General features: G+C 38.0%; 2 protein-coding genes across 4 annotated transcripts in view; both read right to left on the minus strand.

Moving 5' to 3' along the window:
• The window catches only part of LOC122084108, a 15716-nt gene extending 11068 nt beyond the window's left edge, over positions 1-4648 (minus strand). The window contains exon 1 of one of the 2 annotated variants that reach the window (XM_042652174.1): positions 3990-4648. In XM_042652174.1, the coding sequence (XP_042508108.1) occupies positions 3990-4445 (456 nt within the window). In that variant the 5' untranslated portion in view covers positions 4446-4648. The remainder of the gene's footprint in view (positions 1-3989) is intronic. The other variant, XM_042652173.1, reaches the window with a different exon arrangement.
• A 2076-nt stretch (positions 4649-6724) lies between these two features.
• On the minus strand, positions 6725-17423 carry LOC122084109 (mitochondrial intermembrane space import and assembly protein 40 homolog). Of its 2 annotated transcripts, XM_042652176.1 has the most exons (5): positions 17083-17423; positions 10644-10698; positions 9398-9429; positions 9167-9292; positions 6725-7227 (listed from the first exon to the last, which is right to left on the minus strand). In XM_042652176.1, the coding sequence occupies exons 2-5, from the start codon at positions 10660-10662 to the stop codon at positions 7051-7053; spliced, it is 354 nt and encodes a 117-aa protein (XP_042508110.1). In that variant the 5' UTR covers positions 10663-10698; positions 17083-17423; the 3' UTR covers positions 6725-7050. The 2 variants fall into 2 exon arrangements, with proteins under 2 accessions (XP_042508110.1, XP_042508109.1); XM_042652175.1 differs by lacking the exon at positions 10644-10698 and having other exon boundaries at positions 17083-17421.
• Positions 17424-20169: the final 2746 nt, after the last annotated feature.

Below are 20169 nucleotides of genomic sequence, written 5' to 3' on the forward strand. Positions count from 1 at the left end.
TCTGTGTCCGACAGCAAAGGAAAAAAAAAAAAAGGAAGAAAACAAAGTAGAAGAAGAGATTGAGAAGCAGAGAATCGAACATACCTGGTTTGAACTCCAGCTCCAGCCGCCTCCTTCGAAGTCGACCCTATTCCGTTGCCGGTAGAAGACAACTCCAGGTCTTCAACATCTTTCACCCCAATCCGTGAGATAACCGTCCCTTTTAGCTTTAACCCTGAATTTCCAAAACTACCCCTACCTTTTATTATTTCTTTTCTTCCATATTTACTTGTAATTTTCAAATTTACCCTTCCATTGAGTCTCCTTTTTATTTTATTTTCTGATTTTTCCACATTACCCCACTTTTATCTATTAATTCCTTCTATCCCTCATTTTTTTCTTATTTACATTTAGATCCCTGCCCCAAACTTGATATCCTTTGTGGTTTAATTGAATCTCAAGTAATTGCAATTCTGCCCTTCCCAAAAAAATATATAATATATATATATATATATTTACTGTTCTACCATATATTCTTGAGTGATATTTTGTTAATCATCACCATGGTAGCCAATAGTGAAGTTGTTCAACAGCTGAATTCTTATAAAGGAGAAACTAATACAAAATTTGATGCTCTCACTAACATGGTCACGTCCCTAAAAACAATGGTAGAATCTATGCAAGTTTCCATGGGATCCATGCAAGTTTCTATTGATCATTTGGTGGCAGCGGATAAAGGAAAGAGTCCCATTCAGTCTGGGGATTCTTCCAACACCACTCCACAGGATCCGTCAGTAACACTACCACCACCACCACCACCACCTCCACCTCCACCACCATATGGCACTGGTAGACATGATGATGGAGCAGAAAGAGCAGCAAAATTGGATGTCTTTGATTTTTATGGAGACAATAATCCAGAATTGTACCTTGACTGGATTCACAGTTTAGATACATTCTTCAGATGGTACGGGTTGACTGAGGCTCGAAAGATCCTATTTGCAAAGGCCAAACTGAAAGGCACGGCCCGAGTCTGGTGGATCAAGCAACAACAACAGAACCGAACCCAAGGCATTGGTTTGGTCACTACTTGGGCTGAAATGTATGAAATCATGAATTGGCGATTCTTGCCTTCTGATTACAAGCAACGCATGCATCTCAGGTTTGCACAGTTGAAACAAGAGAATTTGACCGTTGAAGAGTATGTTGTTAGATTTTATTATTTGGCCACTCGTTCTGACTTTGAGTGGGATGAAGAAGTATTAGTGACCCAATTTCGCAATGGTTTGCACCTTCAACTTAGTGCTGCCCTTGCATCTAGTTGACTACCTACCATGGAAGACGCCGTACAAGTAGCATATCAGGTTGAGGAAAGTCTGAAACACCCATACAACCGGAGAAATTTTGCAGATACTTTTTCTCGAGGTACTAGTTCTGTTTTGCAACAGTCTCCTACCCAAGAGAGGTCATCTAGCAAACCACAGGCTAGTGCTACATCTATGGCTTCTTCACGACCTAGTCGGCCGTATTCTCCACCTCGACATGTTTCTGAAATGTCATCTTCATGGCCTACTCGCCCATACTCACCCCCTCGGCGCGGTTCAGATAAACCTTCTGATTCTTCAAAATTTATAGTTCGGTGCTACTCATGCCATGGATTTAGACATATCAGTGCTCAATGTCCTAGCCGTTTGGTTGCTTTTATTGATAAGGATTCTCCTATACCATATATTTCCGAAGAGCAACTTGGTTCTGACACCATTGATTTAAGAGAAGAGCGTGCAACAGGTGAAGTCAATGACACTCTCAGTGACGAAGACCAACATCCTTTTTATGTCATTCGTCATGTGTTGACCACTCAGAAGACCACTGACAATGAAGATTGGCACCGCAGTAGTATTTTTCAGACTCGTGTGAAGTGCAATGATCAGTTGCTAACCTTGGTCATTGATGGAGGCAGTTGCACTAATATTGTCTCTGAAGACGTTGTTCGTAAGTTGGGATTGAATACAGAACCACATCCTAATCCTTACAAGGTTGCTTGGGTGAACAACACTAATCTCAAAATCATAGATAAGTGCTTGGTCACATATTCTATTGGTGGATTTAAGGATACAGTCCAATGTGATGTCATCCCTCTGAAGGTGTGTCATATCCTTCTTGGTCAACCTTGGTTGTTTGATAAGAAAGTACAGCATTGTGGCTATGCCAATACCTATGCCTTCAAGCATACCAACAAGACTATAAAGTTTCATCATGCCAAAGATCTCCTTGAAATTAAGCTCAAGAAGATGGTGGGATCATTCCTCATTCAGCGTATTCCTTCAGACGGTCTCCTCGGTCCTTTCCCTAACTCGACGGAGTCGAGTTCTTTTCAGAGGAGGAGTGTTGATGCAGATACGGCTGCCCTTACTTGGTTGGACCAGCATGACCGACTTTAGAAGCCAAGAGCCAAGAAGAACCGGTCCAACCTAGGGTTTTGGTCTAACAAGGGTTGGAAATAAAATTAGTAGTTTACTTAGTATTTTATTTCATGCTTTTATTTTCCAGACTTGAACGTAGGAGTAGGATTTATTTCCTTACTTTGGTTTCCTTTTTATAGTTGTTTCCTAGTTTAGGCTAGTTTCCATTTCAGTTAAGTTTCTAATTTCATGTTCCTATTTTCCTATATATTGGCTGTAATCGATTGAAGATTTAAAGAGTGATCTGATTATTGAGTAAAGATGTTGAGTTTGTGCACCAGTGAAGTGTGTGATTCCCCTCCTTCCCCTTCCTACTCTGACTTTCCCTTTCTTCCCTAAAGGTTCTCCATCAATGAGCCTCCTAAGTTAATAACTTTTGTTGTGGATCCACCTAGTGGCTAGTATAAAACCAAATTCATTCTCCAAGATAGTAGTTCCTCTTTTCAGGCGGGCTTCAATAACCTTCTCCCACAATTTCATGGTATAACTCATTAGTTTGATGCCTCTATAGTTATTGCAACTCTAAATATCACCTTTACTTTGTAGATTGGAACTACGGTGTTCCCCTTAACAAGATACCCCACATAATCTTAAGGTCTTCCACACTTACATCGTGACCTCATCAGGGATAGGTATCTTGCTTACCTTCGTTCTTCTTACAAATTCTTTAACTTCAACCGTTCTAACCATATCTACGGTGTGTGGTGTCTTGAAGAGTAATGCAGTCATCCTAGCCACTGTTGCTCAAAATTTCCATTTAGTAGGCCGTAAAAATACTTTTCACATCTCTTCATGATGTTTTCGTCCCTTACAAGAACTCTACCATCCTCAGTTTTAATACATATCACATGGTCAAAATCTCTAACCTTCTTTTATCTCGTTTTAGCTATTTTAAAGGAAGCTTTTTACCCTTCCATTGTCTTCAGATTATTATTAAGGTCTTCATATCTCTACTCTTTATCTCATTTTAGCTATTTTATAGATAGTTTTTTTACCCTTCTTTTGTGTTCATATTATTATAGAAGTCTTTATATTTATTCAATGTTGAGAAAAACTCATGGTTTTTGCAAAACAGGAGAATTTGCACGAATTGACCGGCGTCCGTCCTGGCCTGTATGAAGCCACCATTTAAACCATGATCGAATGGTATGACATGAAGTTCGTTGGTGAAGGAGTGACTTGGAAATATAAAATCAACAGCAGATAGCCTTAACCTAGTGGTTTCACTCTAGCACAATGCACCATTCACCATGTCACCTTGAATGTTGCTTGTGAGGGTTGGGACCGAGAAGGATTGGCTGTTCTAATAAAAGGATAACCCGCCCTAAAAATTAGCATATAAAATGAGGAAACCCAAACCATACCAACCCACACCAAATCCCTTACAAACCAATGTGCGATCAGCTCCATATGACTGATAAGGGATAGTCTTGAAAATTAAAACCACAATAAATAATGTAAAGTCAACAATCGAAAACAAAATCTGTTCTAATCATACAAGCATTGAATTTAAGGTTTTGAACCATAGAGATGGAAAAGAAAACTGACCAATTTTTTCCTTTTCTCCTTGGGCGTGTTAAACTTGCGGACTGCCTTGACAAATGCGGTGACAAAAGTGATACCAGCGAAAGCCAAGGGCAAGGCAAGAATCCATGGCAATGAGCTACTACCTACCCTAGGCCCAGGAATCGCCTCGGTTACCGACCCCGTGAACTCAACCAGGTCCATCGCCTTCTCCTGAATCCAAGGCAAGTCCTCTTCTACTTCTTCCTCGACTTCTTCTTGGGATTTTTCTCCGTTTTGGGTTACTGCCGTTTCTTCGGTTTTCTTTTTCGCCATTGTTGAGACACAGAGATTAGTAGTCGTACCTCTGCGTCTCTGCCATGTTGGAATAGAGACGGATGAGGGCTTAAAGAAGGCGAAAGAGCTACCATTTGAAGGGGCAACTTGGTGCCAGTTAGCGGCACCGGCGAACAGATCTCCAAATAGCTGCGTTGAAGCCATGGGTAACTGAAGTGCCCCTTCTTCAGCAATCGGTCGTCTTTCTCCTTCAGTAGCTGTACTTGGGTTTTATCCTCTGTATCGGTTTCAACATGTATCGGCCAGCCAAGCCTGGATCAATTTAACCCGATACGTGTTGATCAATGAACCCAACAGATGGCTATGTTAGGAGTTTAGCTGACGGCACAACGCCCCTACCTCAAGGTTTTTTTTTTTTTTTTTTTTTTCTTATGTTTTAATTTTTCGTAAATTCATGGAACTCCATCCATCGTTTAGGGTTCACAAATCTCTTTATAATTTTAATATCTTCCTAAGATATCCACTTGATATCTTTTCACATGTATCTCAAGCCCCCCTGTGAAAGAATTCTCTCTCATTCATGGTCACAAGAAACTTGTTTTTAATAATTATTAGAGCCCGCTTGTTTGATAGGGTTTTGCGGAAATGAAAATAAAATGCAAGAGAGAATTGTAGGATCTGTTCATAAATTTCAGAAAAAAAAAAATGCATGTGTTTGGTTACATGGGGTAAGAATCTTGTTTGGAAACCTTTAGAAGTCAGGGTTTGCATTTACTGAGAAGATAGTGTAACGCTCTTCATCCCCGCATATCTTCAATTTTGTGTTTGTACCAAGGTTCTTGTAACGGAATTGTGAAGAAGAAATAAAACTTTCTTAAATTTGTGAGTTTCTTGAATTTTTGACTTAATAAACTTGGAATATTTTTTTTTTTTTTTTTTTTTTTTGGTAAATATTACACTTGGAAATTGGTATCTTGATATAAGAGGCAAGTTTCATTGATTTTCTACTATTTTATTGATTGAAAGAGAGAAACATTGACAAAAGAAAATGAAAATTCACCATTAATTTAAATAAAAGCAAAAGATCAATTAGATTCATGATCAAGTGCTCTGGATTATTGGGCTGACAGATTTGGGAGAATTTTCTAAACAAATTTTGTAGGCAAGGTCGATCCAAAGATTCCTTACTCAAATATCAGATTTCTACCCAAATGGAATTTGTCGTGTGGCAACATAGATTTATGAACAATAGGACTATAAAATAATGTTCAATAGTTGTGGTTGGAATACATGTAGATTTGCATAGACATATATGGGATGCATGCCAACACTCAGTGTAGAAATGTAACCCTAAAAACAATGCAAGTAAGAATGAAAAAACAAGAACAAACAATCACATAATTCGCATAGATTTACATGGTTCAATGATATTGCTTATGTCCACGGTGAGATAAAATTCTGCTTAACCATCAATAAAGAATAGAGTTATAGCGCTCATCCTCACACATCTCTCATATTACTTACACAAAAAGAATCCTCACTACAAATATAAGACTCATGCCCCTTTGCAACCCCATGGACCACCGTTATTTAGGTAAGATCAATTGTGGTTCTTGGATTAAACTGCTATGGAATACAGGACCTCATACCTCAGTTGCTTATTCAAATCATCTCCTCCCTATCAAAAATAAGAACCCCACATCACACCTTTCCACAAATCACACACAACACCAGGTATATTTTTTTCTTCCTCACCTCCCTCGCCCACCCCTCCTCATTTGAAAATATGCTAGTTCTAAAAGACTGAAGCTCATTCAACTGAAAGAGTTCATCTGCAATTTGAAGAAAAACCACAAGGGAGATCAAGAGCATTTCAAAAAGGTAAGGGGAGTTACCTGAAGTTTGGCAAAGAAAGTGTCAGTCTCTACATGCTGAAGCTAATACACTGGTTGACAGAATGACTTAAATGGTGAAAAAAATCCTCTGCCGCGGGTGTGGCGGAGCGGCGAGCATCCGATGGCCGGCACGGCATCGGGGCATATGCCGATGTCATCTTGGCCGTTCGATGCTCGCCGCACCACCGCACCCGCGGCAGAGGATCATCGCCACTTAAATGGTCAGTCTCCATCTATTCCCTCTGAGATTTGGACATAAAACAAAAGACGAACATGGAAGAAAAGTAAACTGATCTCTAGTCCCTTTTCTTCTTTCCTCTTCAAACCAGTTGAACAAAAACTATAACATACCCATACACATCCAAGGACGACTGCGGTCAGAGCCAACATATTGCAAACCACTAAGTACATTGAAGCCGGAGTTTTTTTTTGGACCTATCATTAGATTGGTCAAACAAAAGAAAAATCTGAGCTGAAAAGGACTCACACAATTGGAAGATCCAAACTATCAGGCTACAACTCCAAATAAAGCAAACTCATTGAGAAGCAGCAGCTGGAAATGCTGCCATTCTATGTGAAATCCTCTAGTAGTTTCAAATGTAAAATTTCTTTGAACTGTATTAAATGGAGACTTGGTTTACATTACATCCAAATTGTACATAAAAAAAGATGTAAATCGTAGAGTATTATCCATACCCCTTCGCAAATAGTCTTTCCTCCTTTTTCTTTTCCTATTGCTTTTTGGGTATAATGCTTCAAAAATATCACTTATTTACCAGAATAATCAAATTGTTAATAATTACTCCAAGGAAAAGGGGTAGCTTGGGGTGTACCTAAAGTAACATCCGAAAGAGAAGTGAAAGAAAACCTCTACCATGTGACATACATCAGTGAGTTCCTAGTAAAAATTCAGATCATTCACGCTTGCGTTTCGGTTCTTTGGCCCACTTTGGAGGGATGATTTTGTACGCATGGGTATATTGTTCCTCTTTCTTGCTCCCATCTTCCTCTAAAACATCCTTAGGAAATGCATCAGGATTTACTTTGATACAGTTCTGCAGAGCGATAAATGGATGAACACAATCGGAACCCTACAAGTCACAATGCATCAGTCAGTCGACTTGTGCAACAGAGAAATATGTGCCCAAATCTAACTCCACCCAATCTAGCAAAGCCATACATGAGGTTCACATGCAAATGATTAGAATCCACCACTTGATGGACTGAAGTATGCTGAGGACATTGTGAGGTCAAATTTGACCTGAAAACTGTTTGTAACCATCTACCTCATGATAGCCATGTTCTAGCATTTTCTGCCTGAACAAAAATGAATTGACTGCTGGGACACTGATCATATTGTCATATACCCCAGTCCATATCCATTCATTCTTTATGTAAAGTCTGACAAACTAAAAATTCCCTGACCCACATATTCTGTAACAAAACCATATTTTTGCCAAATGGGACAGAAGTTGATTCTTGTAAGAAAAACCTGCTAAGCATCTGGAAACCACAACAGAACCATCCAACTCTCACCCTCACTCCTTATATAATATATATATATATATATGACACCTCTATAGGTGTATTTAGAATTTCACACCTTTGATTGGCCTTTGTCTTATTCCTAAAAATTCTTTAAGTCAGGGTAAAAAAGGGTTTTCAAAAATAATTCGCGAGTGACTTATCATCATGTCATTATCAAAAGTTGTCATTATCTTGCACTTTTTTAGAGTGTACATATGAAATGAAAAAATATCCCTTCATTGAAAATAAAAGTGTAATACTAAAAGGGAAAAAAAGTAAGGCTACAAATTATTTGACACCTTAAGGGGTGACAAGAAGAAAATACCTATATATATATATATATGAAATTCTATTATTTGACACCATTGGTGTATGATTTTTTCTTTGATGACATTGATTTGGTGGATGAAATAGAGTAGGGATACACGCCAAGTTGGAATTATGGAAATCAACTTTGGAATCAAAAGGTTTTAAGTAAAACAAGAATAAAGTATATGGTGTGTAACTATAGTAAAAATAGTACAAATAATGAGGTGATGAAAATTGATGAGAGCGAGATATTATATAGTGATTATTTTAGGTATCTGAGCTTAGTCAGATAAATAAGGAGAAATAGAGGATAATGTCACACAAATATTCAAAATAGGATAGATGAAATAGAGAGGTGAGTCTGAAGTGTTTTGTGATCGACGCATTCCTTTAAAGCTTAAAAGGAAAATTTTGTGGGACAGTCATACGACTGGCAATGGTGAATGGAGTTGAATGTTGGGAAGTAAAGAAAAATAATTAATGTAGCTGAGATAAGGATGTGGAGATGGATAAAAGGTGCACCCAGTGCACGAGGCTCCCGCCACTATGTGGTCTAGGGAGGGTCATAATTTACACGCCTTACCCCCGCTTCATGGAGAGGCTGTCTCCTGACTCAAACTCGTGACCAGTAGGTCGCAACAGAGCAACCTTACCATTGAGATGGATTTGTGGTAAAAATAGAAAGGATAAAATAAGAAATGATCAAATTAGATCTCATTTAAGAATAGCTTTAATACATGATAAGATGTAAGAAATTCGTTTGCGGTGGCATGGACATGTGCAATGGAGGCCTTTAGGTGCTCCGGTACAGAGGAGTGATTTGATTAAGATTGAAGGAGCTAAAAGAGCCAAATGTTGACCTAAAATGACTCTAGGAGAAGAGGAGAGAAAAGACATGCATAGCTTAGGCCTTGTAACAAGTATAGCTTTTACCTATAAAAAAAAGTATAGCTTTGAATAGAGCCGATTGGAGGGGAAGGATCCATGTAGCTGAACCCATTTAGTTGGGATAGGCTGAGTTGAATTGAGTATCTTGTAGAAATCCATTTGTAGTATTGTCAACTTCAATCTCATAAATATGGTAGAGACAACCATCAAAATGCAACAACCAGACATCTACAAATTGGTATGTATAATGTGCATGCCCATGTAAGGGTACCAATAAGAATCAGCTGGTTTTTTAATTATTGTTACCTTTTCTTCAGCAGTGCTCTTAAGAAAGCAGGCAAAAGCCTCTGAAAACTGATCACCACAAGGACCTTCCCGTAATTTAGCAACACAAGGACATTCTAGTGCTTTCTGCACCTTTGCATCAAGGGACTGCAAAGAGAAAACTCACCCCATGGTGAAAATAAATTACATTTATGCAGAACTACCAAAATAAAACATTTCAAATACTGGCTGAACAATTCATAGAGGACAAACCTCATTCTCATCGTCTCCAAATGCTGCAGCTTCTGCAACAGCAAAAGGTGACAATTAATAATATCTCGAATATTAACCACACTTCTACACACTTACTAAGGGAAATGGAAGCAATAAGTCAGAATTATATATGCTAAAACAACAAAAGATTAATGGCAGATTCATTTTGACTCAACTAGAGGCAGGTTGAAGGGATTACACAAGCTCAATCCAGAAACGAAAGTAGGTTTGGTGGCAATCAATAACAATTATGTCCAACCCAAACCTGCTAACACAGCACCATGTTTGTGTCATGTTGTTGGTTGTGTAAGAAACTGGAACCGATAGAAACTTCTACAGTAACACCCTTTGATATAAAACGATTAACAACAAAGAAAACTAAATTGGATGAGGAAACACCAATGGTCATTCTCCAATTAGTAGTTTCAATCACCAACAGCAATTTTCAGGTGCAACAGTTGTCATCTGATACTATGATCGCATGTAAACAGAGAGTGGCACTTTATATTTTTGGAGCATCCAGATCAAAAAAAGTTTTGTTAAAATTTGAACCAATTTAATCATCAAAGTGGCAGATCTTCAGAATGATTCAAATCGAATAACAAGAAGACTGAAGACAAGTTGGTGTTGTGTAGTGATGGTACACCTAATAATCTGCCATATTCCTCCATAGAATTACTAAATAAGGAGGAAAAGAAGATAGAATGGATCAATTTGTGGAGATCCAAAGAGGTTGGGTCACTCCAAAGGAAACCCACCTCATCTTGGAACTTTAATTAATCTTCTCTATCTGATACATTCTCTTCCTCCCCTTATAAATTACATCTACAGTAACTGCAAATAAAACAAAAAGAACAACTACAGATAAGTGACCATCAGCCCACTTATACTCATTAACTAATCATTACTATCATCCAATCCCCCTACATGTGCATGGAATTCCCATGTGGAAACCATATGCGTATGTAAGATAATCCAACAAAAGAATTGTCTTTAGCCCAATCACCTTGATAAAATTCAATTATGATGATAAACAGAAATACATGTATGGATCAATTCTCTAGTTACTCTCAAGGGATTAAACTAGTAGCTGGTAGACTTGAGCCCAGCTTGAAACCACCAACATACTTGGTTGCTTATAGAAAAACAAAACAGTGGTTGAAACTAAGCCCATTAAGCAAACCATGTCATGCTGCACATTATCATTTCTACAGCTTCTTTTTCTTAGAAAGTGTGTCCATCATACCAAGATCTTTGACTATCATCGGGATGAGAATCCATTGGAAAAGATCTTATAGCACCTATTTGCAAACACCATAAAAGGAAAATATATTAAGCAATCAAAGGAAACAGGGCTCAATTGAAGTTAACATCACTGAAAATCAAATGGGAATCTAGTAGGAACTGAATCCAGCTCAAGAAAGAGAATGGAATTGTTTACGCTATCGAATGAAAAGAAAGTGAGATTAATGGAGGAACTGGAACCTCATCATCATAAACTCATCAGCAGTTTATCCAAAAAAAGGCTGGTCACAACCACCTTCTGGAGCTGCATCCAAGAACGCTGTTGAATTCGTTATTTGTTTTTCCTTATTCTTTATTCTTTATTCCCCTAACCCAAGTGAAGTGACGCTGCCAACTACTTATTTTAAAACCATCTATGTACTAATATAGTGGTAGAAAGAATACCAGTCTGTGCCCAGACTTCAAATTAGTTTTAGCCACGTTAATGGTCCCACATTATTGCTATTGGTTGATAGAGAATCACAGTGGATTTACTAATAAGTCACACAATAAAATAATAATAATAATAACAATTAAAATAAATAAATAAAAAACCAAACAAGCAAACAGAAAACAGAAGAAAGTGGCGCAGCTGGTTGGCTATTGTAAGTTACTATTTTGAAATTACTTTCTAATTCTGAGATCCTACCATACCTCAGCAGTCAACCCTCAGTTTGGCCTGAAGTTTTGAAGGGGAAATCAACCCTAAAGACTTATCATTGATTGGGATACTAACCCATCACGGCAACCTTAGTTGTGAATTTGGTCACGGTTTACTTACTTTCTGGCAGCCTTTACCTGTAACTGACCTGCGATAGTCCTGACTCTCGTGCTGTTTGAGTTGTATTTGATTAGGTTTCAGTCTACATTTTTGTTATTAGTTTCTAATAGATCAGCAACCCTGTTTTTTGGGTGTGCTGATAGTTTGGGTTACTGGTTTAGCTTCTGTAACTTGCTGAATTAACTTTAAGTGGTTGTTATTGTTACAATTTCCTTCCAGTTTTTAAAATTTATCTAATGCTTCTGATCTTTGATCAAGAGACTTACCAGGGTATTGATGAGATTATCTCCATTTTTTCAGGAAAACTAGTGAATTCAGGTCCTGCTTCTGAATTTCTTTTGAATCATTTTTTTCTACACCAACAGATTTCAACTGTAAAGGTTTTTTTTTTTTTTTTTTTTTTTTTTTTTGCCTATATTGTAGAAATGCAACCCTAAATCGATGCAGAAGATAATGGAAAAACAAGAACAAGCAATGCACACAGATTTATGAGGTTTGGCAAGATTGCCTACGTCCCCGGTGAGATGAGATCCTGTTTCACTATCAATGGAAAATCGGGTTACAGCGCTCGTCCCCCACACCTCTCAGTATTGCTTGCATTACAAAGAAAGAAACCCTCGCTACAAATATATAGCGAAAAAAACCCTAATCCGAAAAGTACGAAATTGCCCTCAAATAAAAAATTCGAGTGGGGGCCTCCTACCTCCCACGGCCCACTTACCGGCTAACGGGACCGCCATCTTGCCTGTCAAGGCGCTTGCACCAGTACTCCCTAGATTAAACTCTGACGGAATACAAGACATCGTACACCAATAATCTCCACATTGGCTTGAATTCTGTCGAGCCTCCTATAAAGATAACCTGTAGACGTCTTCATCCCTGTACCTCATACGAGGTACAAACCCCCACCTATTTGGTGCGTCCCTCATCTTCAATAGTGAGTAATATTAATCAAGTCCAAACAGGACTTGAACTTCTCTATAGTAACTGGTTTGGTAAACATATCTGCAGGATTGAGATCTGTATGAATTTTTCTCAAGTGAATACTGCCCTCTAACACAAACACCCTGATCTTGTGAAATCTCACATCAATATGCTTTGTCCTTGCACGAAACACCTGATTCTTTGCAAGATGTATGGCACTCTGACTGTCACAATGTAACACTGTACCTCCTTGCTCCAACCCCAACTCACGAACCAATCTAGCCAACCAGACTCCTTCCTTAGCAACCTCAACTACCGCCATGTACTCTACCTCTGTAGTGGACAATGCAATTGTAGACTGAAGCATCGCCCTCCATGATATAGGCCCACCTGCCAACGTAAATACATACCCTGTAGTAGACCTCTTCTTATCTAAATCACCAGCATAGTCGGAATCAACATAACCTGCCAATTATGTGGAACTTCCCTTACCACTGAACATAATACCTATATCTTTAGTCTTGCTTAAATATCTGAAGATCCACTTAATTGCATTACAATGCTCCTTCCCTGGATTACTCATGTATCTGCTAACAACATTGACTGCATGAGACAAATCCGGCCTGCTACAAACCATAGCATACATGAGACTCCCAACTGCGCTAGCATAAAGGACCTGAGACATATGCTCCACCTCCTCATGTATTGTAAGGCATTCCCTTTCAGATAACTTGAAGTGACTGGCTAACGGAGTGCTAACCGGCTTAGCCTTTTCCATATTGAAACGTTGTAGCACTTTTCAATATACCTCTTCTGAGTTACCCTAAGTTTACCTGCATTTTTATCTCTAAAGATTTCCATGCCAAAGATCTTCTTAGCAGCACCAAGATCCTTCATCTCAAATTCAGCACTCAACAAAGACTTCAAAGAGATTATATCATGTTTGTTCTTTGCAGCAATGAGCATCTCATCAACATAAAGCCTCAACAAAATAATGGAATTATCACTTGACACTTTATAATAAACACAACTATCATACTCACTTCTTGTGTAGCCAATCTTCATCATATGGGAATCAAAGCGCTTGTACCACTGCCTAAGAGATTGCTTAAGACCATAAAGCGACCTTTTAAGCAAACAAACATGATCTTCCTTTCCCTGTACCTTGAAACCTTCAGGCTGCTCCATATAAATCTGTTCATCCAAGTCACCATGAAGAAATGCAGTTTTCACATCAAGTTGTTCAAGCTCCAAATCATACATGGCCACCAAAGCAAATAGTACCCTGATTGAAGTGTGTTTCACCACTGGAGAGAATATTTCATTGTAGTCTATCCCCTCCTTCTGTGCATAGCCCTTAGCTACAAGTCTGGCCTTATACCTTTCACGTTCCTTCTCAGATGCTGCTTCTTTCTTACGAAAGACCCATTTACACCCAATGATTTTTCTTCCCTTGGGTTTTTCCACAATCTCCCAAGTCTTGTTCTTCTGAGAGACTCCATTTCCTCCATCATAATTGTCAGTCATTTATCATGTTATGCATCACTCAAAGCATCATGGTAGGAAAATGAATCACATGAACCTACAGTGAGGGCATAGGAAACCGTGTCCTCAAACCCGTATCTCACAGGTGCTTTGTGAGTACGCTTCCCTTTACCCTTTGCTACAGTATAGGAAACTTTTACTACTTCCTGTTATCCTAGTAAGTCACTGGATGACTCATTTTCTCTTGTTTCTGACTCACCTAAGTCCACTTGCACAGTAGAACCTTCTTCATTTTCACCAACTGCTTGTGAATTGCAATTTAACTTCACCATATGAAACTCATCAAACACAACGTCCCTGCTAACCACAACTTTCTGTGAACTTGGATCTCACAACTTGAATCCCTTTACGCCTTTCTTAAAACCAAGAAAGATGCACTGCTTAGACTTTGAGTCTAACTTGGAACGCTGCTCACTCTCAACATGTGCCTAGGCTGGACAACCAAATATTTTTAGAATAGAACAATCTACTGGTTTTCCTGTCCATACCTTTTCGGGAATTTTACAATCAATCGTCTTTGATGGAGATCCGTTGATGAGGAAACATGTCATATTCACTGCTTCTGCCCAAAATCTCTTGCTCAACCCTACATTCAGCCTCATACTCTGAGCTCTTTCTAGAAGTGTTCTGTTCATCCTTTCAGCTACACCATTTTGCTGTGGTGTCTTTAGAACCATGAAGTAACGTGTAATCCCTTCAGCTTTGCACAATTCTAGAAACGGCTTGTATGTGTACTCCCCTCCATTATCTGTTCTCAAGTACTTAATTTTTTTTCTGGTCTTCCTTTCTACCTCAACCTTTCATTCCTTAAATTTAGTGAACACCTCACTTTTATGTTTCATGAAGTAGATCCAGCCTTTCCTTGAGTAATCATAAACAAAGGTCATAAAGTATTCTGCCCCACCTTTAGATTTTGTTGTTGAAGGACCCCATACATTGTTGTGTACATAATCAAGCATCCCTTTACTCTTATATTTTGCAGTTTTGAAACTAACCTTGCACTATTTCCCGAACACACAATACTTACAGAAGTTCAGTTTACAAGTTTTCACTCCCTTCAACAATTTCCTTTTATAAAGCTCAATCAATCCTCTTTCTCCCATATGCCCTAACCGCATATGCCACAGATAGGTATCATCTGTATCAGATCCTGCATCTGTAGTCACAGATGCTCCACTTGTAACAGTGCTCCCTATGAGTCTGTATAGGTTTCCTGTTAGCAGTCCTTTCATGACAACTATAATACCCTTAATAACTTTGAGAACTCCACCTTCTGCTATGTACTTATAACCATTTGTGTCAAGTGCCCCCAAAGATACTAAGTCTTTCCTTAATTCTGGTACATGTCTCACATCTGCTAAAGTTCTTACTATCCCATCAAACATCTTGATTTGATAGTGCATATCCCAATGGTCTTACATACAGCATCATTCTCCATTAGGATAGACCCACCATTATATGGTTGATATGTATCATACCAATCCTTATGTGGACACATGTGATATGAATATCCAGAATCTAAAATCCAAGAATCAGAAGGTTGATTCTTACCTGATGATATAGAGAGTACATCTCCATCTGAACTGTCAACCACGCTAGCTTCCACATATGCCTTATCTACACCTTTCTTTTTCAAGTCCGCCTTCCTCTTCAAGCACTCTCTCTTTAGATGATCTTCCTTCTTGCAATAGTAACAAGAGACCTTTGTCTTTGCTCCTTTTGATTTCGATTGACTCTTCCTAGATACCTTCTGATTTGATCTCCCTCTTTCCTGCTCCTTGTCATCTCCGAAAAGACTTTCTCCTTGAGATTTTGCACTACTGGCCTTCTTCCTTGTATCATTGGACATGAGAGCAGCCGCGACTTCATTCATCTCAAGGGTCTCCTTCCCGTACAAGAGTCGTTACCAGGTGATCATATGATTCTGGGAGCGACGACAACAACAGTAACACCTTGTCTTCATCCTCAATCTTAACCTCTAGGTTTGCAAGTTTACTTACGATCTGAATGATCATATTAAGATGCTCTAATAGATCTGTACCTTCCTCCATCTGTAGATAATACAATTGCTTCTTCATGAACAACTTGTTCGTTAAGGACTTCGTCATATAGATGCTTTCAAGTTTCGCCTATAATTGCGGTGCAGATTTGATACCCACAACATATTGTAGGGCATCATCAAAAATATTCAATCGAATAACACTTACCGCCTTTTCCTCCATCTCTTCCCAATCTTCGTCAGTAATTTTTGCATGTTTCTTCGACTTCCCCAACAAAGTTTTCGCCAAACCCTGTTGTATCAGAAGATCCTTCATCCTTTGACGCCAGAAAGTGAAATTATTCTTTCCATTGAACCGCTCGATATCATACTTGACATTCGATCCCTTCCCTGCCATCGTGATAGCAAACCCTAGAAAACGGAAACCTAGAGCTCTGATATCAATTTGAAGAAACGCAACCCTAAAACGATGCAGAAAATAATGGAAAAACAAGAACAAGCAATGCACACAGATTTACGAGGTTCGACAAGATTGCCTACGTCCCCGGTGAGATGAGATACTGCTTCACTAGCAATGGAGAATAGAATTACAGCGCTCATCCCTCACACCTCTCAGTATTGCTTGCATTATAGAGAAATAAACTCTCGCTACAAATATGTAGCCAAAAAAACCCTAATCCGAAAAGTACGAAACTGTCCTCAAATAAAAAATTCGAGCGGAGGCCTCCTACCCCCACGGCCGGCTTACCAGCTAACGGGACCGCCGTCTTGCCTGTCGAGGCGCTTGCACAGTACTCCCTAGACTAAACTCTGACGGAATACAAGACATTGAATACCAACATATATTCCGTTTGGTGCTATATATAAAAAGAATTTACAGTTTGCCTAGTTAATATAGTACTTCAAAATCTACATCACTAGTGTTCTTTTGTTTCAAGTTTTGAGCTTCTGCTTTAGAATATATCACATGCCATTAGTATTCCATTTCTCAAACATCATACCAAAAAAGGGATTGATAAAATCATTGATGAAATAATGAAATATATAATTTATGACTGCATCGCATAATTCAATTATCCGCATTGATTAAAAACGAAAGCTTCGGAAACTAATAGACGGAGACTTTCTTTAAGCACACAATGATCAACAAACCTGCAAGGAGATCTTCAAATGAAGTTGGCTGGGGATTATTTCTAGCTGAAACTTCTTGCTTGCCCTGATCAACGGCGGCAACGTCGCTTTGAACTTGACCCATCGAAAGGATGAATTTTGTGAGAACAATTTCAGACCATCGGTGCTCTCCAGAATAGCAGCTAGTTGGTAATTATGTTACAATAATCAAACGGTCTGTACAAATTCGAAACTCGACGGTCCAATTTGTTAGGGTAAGCAGGAGACTATGGAAAAAACAATTGAGACCAATCCGCACCTCAGGTTGAGATTATAATTGGAAAACCAGGACTCAGCTCACCTTGGAGGAAAAAGAAAAATAGTGACTCGGCCTGGTCAAAGCTGATAAGGGCGAGTCAAAAAAAAAAATTTTTTTAAATATATATTTATAAAATATAAATTGAATAGAAAAAAAAATATATATATATATATATATGGGAGAAATAACGATTTCGGCCCATGTGCCATCTAAACCTAGATAGATCTGGGCATGAAACTACTCAACTTGCACACAATCACGCTGAATTATATCTAAGACATAGGGTGTTTGGGCAGATAACATTTTCTTGCATTTCGATTTTACTTTACTTTGTTACTTTTTTTTTTTCTTCTTTGGGTAAACCTGCCTTACTCCATTACACTATATATATCACGCCTAGGTAGGTGACTGGTTGTAGCGGTTTGACTCTTTTATTGTATCTTACTAGGATTTTCATCTAACTTTATTCAACTTTAGGGATAGGCACTTGATTAAGTTTGCAGTTCTCTCATATCCTCTTATGGAATGAAATAACTTAATTAGTTGAATATACGTCATTCAAATATTTTTATATTTATTTATTTACTTTTTCTTTATTCAAAATGGCAAACAAAATATTATTGACGATAAAAGGAATGTAAATTTGACAATTTAACAAGCCTAAAGTTTATGATAATACACATTTTTTGCATTTGAAACTTTGTTGTATGCAAACACCCCCATTGAGGAGGGTTTATTGAACTTCATAAAGCAAAAGTTAATAACAAGATTTTATAACGTCCTTATGAGATTAAATATTCCCAAAGAAGCTTATGAGAGTTGTTGATTGCCCATATAACAATAGAGTGCACAACAACATTCTCAAACCTATTTGTATGAAGAAAGTAACTAGACTCATAACAAGTAAAGAAGCTGGGAAACCATGACAATGGCGGATATATATATATATATATATTTATTTATTAAGCGATTGTTTATATGTTATTATCTTCAAAAAAGCATAACAATGAGGGCATTGCTTGCCGCCAATGTGCATTTTCAAGCCTTGGAATGTATTTCGGGGAAGCATTGAAATGAGGGGATATTTAAGACATCTTACAAGGGTATGCCATAGTATATATGAGTCTTAAAATGTACACTGAGTCTTAAATAGTTCACGATATCAATTATTTTCACATGAAGTGATCTCCCAGCCTTTTATGTATGAATTGTTCTGTCACACATCATTGGTGTGCTTTTTTTTTTCTTTCTTTCAATAAAGAACTTGAGTATGTATCATCCTTCTTTTTCGTTTTCTTTTATATTTTTACTACGAGGTTAGCTGGTGGGAATCAAATCCTCTCTAGAGCACTAGTGCATCAGCAAGCATTTGATGACATACTAGGATCCTCTCCAATTGTTGGGAGGATCTTTGGATATGTGTTCAACCGGTGGTGCGTGTCTAGATATTGCCAATCATCAAACGCACACTAGAGAGGACCCGATCAACATCAACCTCCCATGTTGTTTGCCCAAATTACATAACCCCCCTAAAAATTGAAAAATTACATTTAAACCTACTCAAACTAACACTATGAGAGAGATGTTAGTTTTAAAACTCGAAAAGATGAATTTACCCTTATTCTTCCTCTCATTTATTTCCAAGGTTTTAGGTATACGAACATTCTTCTCTCCGTTTTTTTCCTCAAAATGAATTGGAGTGGCAGAAATTCAGATGTGAAATCGACGAACCTCTGAAATTCTCAATGTATGCCATGGGAGAATAAAAAACGTCGTCCAAACTCGTAAAAACAACTACTCAACTCAATGAAAGTAAAACTGTCGTCTTCCTTACGCTTTACTAACCCATTTTATCCTTGGTTGAACAAGAGAAGAATCCAAAAGAAGATAAATTTAACTAAAATGGAGAAGTGTTATTCTGAATTGAATGAAGCCATCGATGCGTTCTACTTCAAAATCTCACATCAATGATCCTGAACTATAAGATAAACTGTCAACGACTAATCTTAAATAAATGAACCCTTCAATTAGAAAACCTCTCTTTATCAGTTCATCAGCTACTCTATATTTGCTCTTCTTGGTCCAGATTTCAGAAAACCACTTCGCAAAACCACTACTTCAAGCCCAGAAACAACATTTTCCTCCACCCTAGAAACCCCTTTTTCTTCCTCTTCTCCAAATTTCTTCTTCCCTCTCTCTTGCGCTTCAAATCTCGGTTTTTTTCTCCTTCGCTTCACAAATCTACTCCGAGATTGAGAATGGGGTTGAGACTTTCCATTTCCTTCATCATTTGCTGGTTTTCATTTTTAATTATTATCTATTTGGTTGTTATATAATGTATTACAACTTGTTGGGGGATTTGTTTGGGTGTGATCCGGTTTGTAATTTGAGATTTTCTTCCATTTGTATGTAAATCTAAATCTCTTGATTTTTTTTTTTGTTATTCAGACGAGGAAGGGGGAAGATGGGGGTTTAGTGCAATAAAGCGATGAAGAAATTGGGGGAAGAGGAGACCAATTTGGAAGAAAGAAACACAGAATCAATTTAGAAATCAAGGAAAATACTGAAATCAGTAGAGAAGAAGAGAGAGAGAGGGGTAAGTTTAGGGCAAATAGAGGAGAGGAAAAAGAAGGATAAATTCGTCTTTTCAATTTAAAAAATTAACACTTTTGGATGGATTTAAATGTAATTTTCTTATTTTCAGGGGGATTATGTAATTACTTCAAACGACTGGGGTGGTAGATGTAAAAAATCTTATATATATATTAATTTTTTTTTGGGGGAAGGGAAGAGAAAATTTTTTTTTTTTT

The sequence above is a fragment of the Macadamia integrifolia genome, chromosome 7 (genome assembly GCF_013358625.1).
Source record: "Macadamia integrifolia cultivar HAES 741 chromosome 7, SCU_Mint_v3, whole genome shotgun sequence".
In the NCBI taxonomy this organism is placed as follows: domain Eukaryota; kingdom Viridiplantae; phylum Streptophyta; class Magnoliopsida; order Proteales; family Proteaceae; genus Macadamia; species Macadamia integrifolia.